The sequence below is a fragment of the Dipteris shenzhenensis genome, chromosome 31 (assembly GCF_047967505.1).
Source record: "Dipteris shenzhenensis isolate YYH24624 ecotype China chromosome 31, Dip_SZ_1.0, whole genome shotgun sequence".
In the NCBI taxonomy this organism is placed as follows: Eukaryota; Viridiplantae; Streptophyta; class Polypodiopsida; order Gleicheniales; family Dipteridaceae; genus Dipteris; species Dipteris shenzhenensis.
The window spans coordinates 18254767-18260048 of record NC_141626.1 but is presented as its reverse complement, the minus strand read 5'-3'; the positions used below and the strand labels follow the sequence as shown (position 1 = coordinate 18260048).

At 45.8% G+C, this 5282-nt stretch overlaps 1 protein-coding gene across 1 annotated transcript; it reads left to right on the top strand.

Annotated features, from left to right (window-relative positions):
* Positions 1–3707: 3707 nt before the first annotated feature.
* On the top strand, positions 3708–5067 carry LOC147881138 (ER-bound oxygenase mpaB-like). The gene is given in 3 exon segments (XM_087370139.1): positions 3708–4218; positions 4319–4604; positions 4607–5067. Coding segments are annotated over 3 exon segments (1080 nt in total). The 5' UTR covers positions 3708–3763; the 3' UTR covers positions 4946–5067.
* The last annotated feature ends 215 nt before the right edge of the window (positions 5068–5282 follow it).

Genomic DNA, 5282 nt, shown 5'->3' with positions numbered 1-5282 from the left:
GATGAAGATATGGTATGATCTTGGCTACCATAGTATGGCGTGGGGGGCTTGGTTGGTGACTGTGTGATGGAGGACAGATCGAATCTCTGCATCTCTCTCCAATGCCCCTTGATGATAGGCCAAGAATGTCCTTTCATCCATTCTTAATGAAGATGTGACTTGCCACAGGTCATGCCTTGTGCTTTCACCTCTCGTGCCCATGGTGGGGCATTAGGAGAGAATGGGATGAGCTTTGAAGGGAAATAGAAGAGAGTAGAGTGGCTGTCCAACAATCAGACAGCTAGCTTGGGCTCAAAGGAAGCTAAGAAGGAATGATGTTGGGTGACAAAAATCGAAGATTTAAGGTGCAATCACGAGCTGGAATGTGGCCGCAAGGGTGAGAGAAGAAAGTGTGAAAAGAATGGGTGAAAAGAGATAAGATAATGAGAAGCCCAGGCTACAAACAATTCGATAGCACCTGAGGCAAGGGGGTATTTGGCAAGGTAACTCCGAAATGGTGGTGTTGAGGGAAGGGAAGGTGAGAGATGAAGGTTGGACCAGTGAGGATGCAAGGAGGAGGTGGCGAAAGGCAAACTCAAGGAGCGAAATGAGCGTGCACGGCACCGTACAATGTTTTTGGGGATAGGTGCATGTGTTTTGAAAATTGCAAGGCTATTTCATAGAATTTTTTTGAACAACACATTTGTAAACGTTTCTATTGCCTGAAGCACGTTTTGTGGTGTGGCTGCTCACTATCAAGTCGTTTCCAAGAGAGAGCATCAACAATAACTTCAAAATATTTGAAGGACATTAATTTCCACCTTTCAGTGGTTTGGTTAATGATCATTTGCATATATATTCCTTGCTTACGTTGGAATGAAGACTCTCAAAAACTATCTTGTAGATGAGCTTGGAAACATGACATTTAGGGGATTGCAGACAGCAAAAAAATCTCTCTCTTGTCAATAGTATGGGCCCTAGTTGTAGGGAATATCTCCCATGTTTTGCTGCCAAGGAGGCATCATAGGGGCTTTTGAGGTGGAGGGTCTTAATTGTGGGCCTTCAAGGTTACTCCTCTGCCCCCTTTGCTCTAGCATTTGGGACCCTTGTGAGAATGTGATCCAAATGCATCCCCATAGGATTATTAGACTAATAGTTGGCACACATAGTTCGGGTCGGCACGGGCGACAGGGACCAAATCTTGAAGAATGCTTTGAGCCAAAGGTGCGCTCCAGGGGGTAGAAGCTTTAGTTCAAAGGGTTTGCAAATGATGCATAGGATGAAGAGAATGGGCAAATTCTGAAGAGGAAGGGAGAAAGAGCTTCAAAATGGAGGTGATGGAGAAGATGATGAGGTGGCACTACCAAAGTGGATTCTCTAGAGCCTACCAGCTCTGATACCAAATGAAGAAGTGAGTGGGATAAAAGAGATGCATGATGACACAAAGAGAGAGCTCAAGTGAGGCAAAATCAAAGTGTATTGAGATGAAGGAAGTTCCTTCATTATATAGAGTGGAGAGGAAGGTGTAGGCACCTTCCCTACATCAGTGGCAATCAACCCCTACATCATAGGAACTGGCTAAGTCAAAGGAACCTCCCATGTGGGGGCCTTTGTACGTACATCATCACTTAGGTCATAGTCTAGACACCTCATAGCACTAGGTGTGCTTCTACTACACACACACACACACACACACACACGTGACTCCCCTAGATGCACACATGCACCTTAGAGCAAGCCCTTGATCATATTTATCCCAATAGTCTCTTGATAGGGAGTTTGATTCTAGGGCTCCTCAGAGTCTCATGGCAAGACCTTTTGCCAGGGAGCTGGTCGCAAGGTTTGCTTCCATCCCTTCATGCAAACAAACAAAGGTTGGCTTCCATCTCTACATACGATATTAAGTCTTCATGCAAAGTCTATCCCCTCCAAATGCCAAGCTTGCCCCTTGCCGCAGGCTTTTCTGTAGAAAGTCCATCTCCCAAATTCGATCACTCGGATGGGGGACCATTGCCAATCGAAATGCTACCCTCTAGAATAAATGTGTGCTAGCACCCCCAACGCATTCTTGGATCACGAGATGTTTCTACATATACCATTCGATGTGTACCTTAGTGCAAGGATATAGAAATATCCATCAACTTGCAACTACTATTGATAGGAAATTTTCCACACGGGAAAGTGCAACCAATCGGAGGCAATATTTTTCAAGAATGGCCTGTCTCTCCTTGCTTTCTCTTCAAGCCTTGTTGAATTGTGTCCAAATTCAAGGCATCATGAGCGAGATTAGGAGGTGGGTGAGGAGCTTGAGAGGGGCGCTGCAACAAGAGAAGAGATTGAGGTAGTGTGGGGGGAAGCAAGGCATCATCATGGGAACACTCAGGGACCCTCACCATTGTACATATGCCTACAAACAACGAAGCTCCAATGCAAGTAAACTCCCTCACAATTCTCGAATAGAAAATCTGCTCCAAGTCTTGGGAGCAAGCAAAGTTAGCTAGAAAGCCCTTCCAAGCTATCGATATCTTCGAACGAGCAAGCAAGTCAAACAAAAAGGTTGTCAAGTTCCGGGATTGATCACCGTTTGTGAAGCTCGAAGCTATGGAGGAGTCCCATTCTAAGAAAATCCTTGAGAGGTTGACAAAGAGATGGACGAAATCCATAGCTAGAGAGGGTTAGGACTACAAAGAAATTGGCTGCTTGACCCACACTTCCACTTTTGTGTGTTGTTGCTTTTGAGTCAAGCTGAATGCTAGATGAGAAAGATACAGTAGGCTGGATAGCAAATGCAAATGCCAAGATTGGCGGTGATCCTCTGGGTGCAAGAATCATAGAGTAATAACACTTGGCCTAATAGTTCATTGACTAAGACCTACCCAATAGGGTAGGCCAAAAAGCTGGAAAGCCAACAGCCATCCAAAAATAAAGGTTAGGAATTTAAAAAACAAGATGAATTTCATTCATGTGGCCTGCATAAAGAGAGAGAGAGAGAGAGAGAGGGGGGGGGGTGGGGTTGCCTAGAGAGAAGAAGAAGAAGAAGAGAGAGAGAGAGAGAGAGGGGGGGGGGGGGGAGGGGGGGGGGCTTGCCTAGAGAGAAGAAGAAGAAGAAGGAGAAGAGAAAGGAGAGAGAAGAAGGAGAAGACAAAGGGGAGAGGGGAGTCCCATTCTCAAAGCACATGGGCCATGATGGAAATAGAATTCTAGCGAGAGTTTAGAAGGGGAATACCATGGGTTATAGTTTCATGATTCATTACACCCATCCTAGTGGTCTAGGATGGGTTTAAACCAAGGTGGCCATTTTTTCTCCCATTGTGGACCATTGCCTCAAGGCCCTGGGAAAAGACTAGGATCCTCTTTTCTCACGGTTGGAAAGTATAGAATGATGCCATGTGTTCTTGTCCCGAGTGTGGAATGATGCCATGTGTTCTAGTCTCTCAAATGACCCAACCTCCATGTTGGGAACTTAACACTACATGTTGGGAACTTAACAGGATTAGGAATACATTTGAATATGCATTGTTCCGATTCCCATGCTAATCTTTCCATGTGCTTCTCCACAAGTTTCAGCTCACAAATTACATATTTTAGATGGAACTTGACCTATAAAACCGGATTATGTTAAAAGTGGACTTTCCTTTATAAAGTTAGGAAATTTTGTTTTTCATGTTATCGAAGCTTGTGCTAATCTGTCCATGTGCTAAGCCTATCCTTTTGCTTTGCACGGTTCGTGAAAGCATATATCAATCGCAGCTTGCACTGTCTGCTATAGCTTTTGGCTGTGGCGATGGTGATGGGCCAGAGCTCCTTCCTCCTACTCCTCATTGGTTTCGCCTTTGCTTGGAAATACCTCTGCTACATCCTCCGATACCGACGCTTCAAGCTCTTAGCTCGCTTGCACCCCTCCAAGGATCACCACGCCCTCGTCCTCCACACCAGCTACATTGAATTCCCCTTCCTCACCAGAAAAGCCCTCGAGTTTGGCCTCTTCCGGACCTACGCCATCCCCCAGATCTCGCGTCTCCTTCAAAAGAGTGGTCAGTTCGCACAGAATGTCTCCAAACGCTATGATGATACGGACATCTTGGTCCAGGAATTGTTCGTCCACCATGTCGACGGAGACCGAGGATCGCTTGCCCTCCGTCGCCTGAACTTCCTCCACTCTCATTACCCCATTGACAACTCGGAGTATCTCTATGTTCTGTCCATCTTCGTGTTAATGCCTATGGAATGGGCTACCCTGTAAGCCTTGCCTATGCTGGTAGATGTTTCCTCCTGTTTCTATACTATTATGAGGCATATAACTGGTTTTAATATCATTTCTTGTGTCTTCGGCCTCCAGCTATGGCTACAGAGTCTGGACGGAATTGGAAAGATCGGCACACTACACGAACTGGTGTGACATCGGCACTCGAATGGGCATCCGGAAGATCCCTGAGAGCATCTCCGCATTCTCTACGTTCAAGGAAAATTACGAAGCGAAGCACATGGTCTACTCTGGTTCGAACAGGGTACTACCAGAAGCGACGATAGCACTCTTTCTGGGGAGCCTGCCTTCGTCCCTGTGGCCAATGGCTCGCCGGATAGTGTACGCCCTGATGGACGACAGGTTAAGGAAGGCGATGGGGTATATCCAAGGCAGCCATTGTGGCTGCAGAGGGTATCGCATGGTGTATTGAAGGTGCACGGGATGGTGGTAAGCTGGTTACCACCGAGGCCGCTATCATGGGCGAAGTACAGGATACTCCCTGGATGTCCGAAGGTTCAAGGAGCGGGATTTGATGCAGAAGAGCTGCGTAAGGTGCTCTTCCAGCAGTACAAACCTGCAGAGTACACGAAAGGCTACAAGATCAAAGAGCTGGGTGCGTCGAAGCCGGGCCATCTCGGGAAGGCCTACGAAGGGAAACTGTTCTGTCCTCTGAATGAATGCAGCAATTTGCCATGGCCACAATGTGTCATGTTGAAATGACCCTCTAGTACATCGATTTTATAAAACTCGTTGGAGATTGTTAGTCTTTTGTTCCAAAGATCCTTCCATGCTTTGAGTTTGTATTTGATCAATTAGTATTATAAATGAGTTTTAAATGTTTAGCCTCTATCTAGTCTTTCTTTCATTAAGCAAGTAACATGACCTCTCTTGAAATTCTGAACATTTCTCCTTTTTACGAAGCACATTCTCACACAACCACCAAAAGTTATGGGCAATCAATGTATTTAGGGAGAAGTATGGAGGAGGTTCACCTCAAGAGAATCATGCCTATTTGAGGATAGTTGTCTTCTACATTTTATGTCTACTAGGATCATGA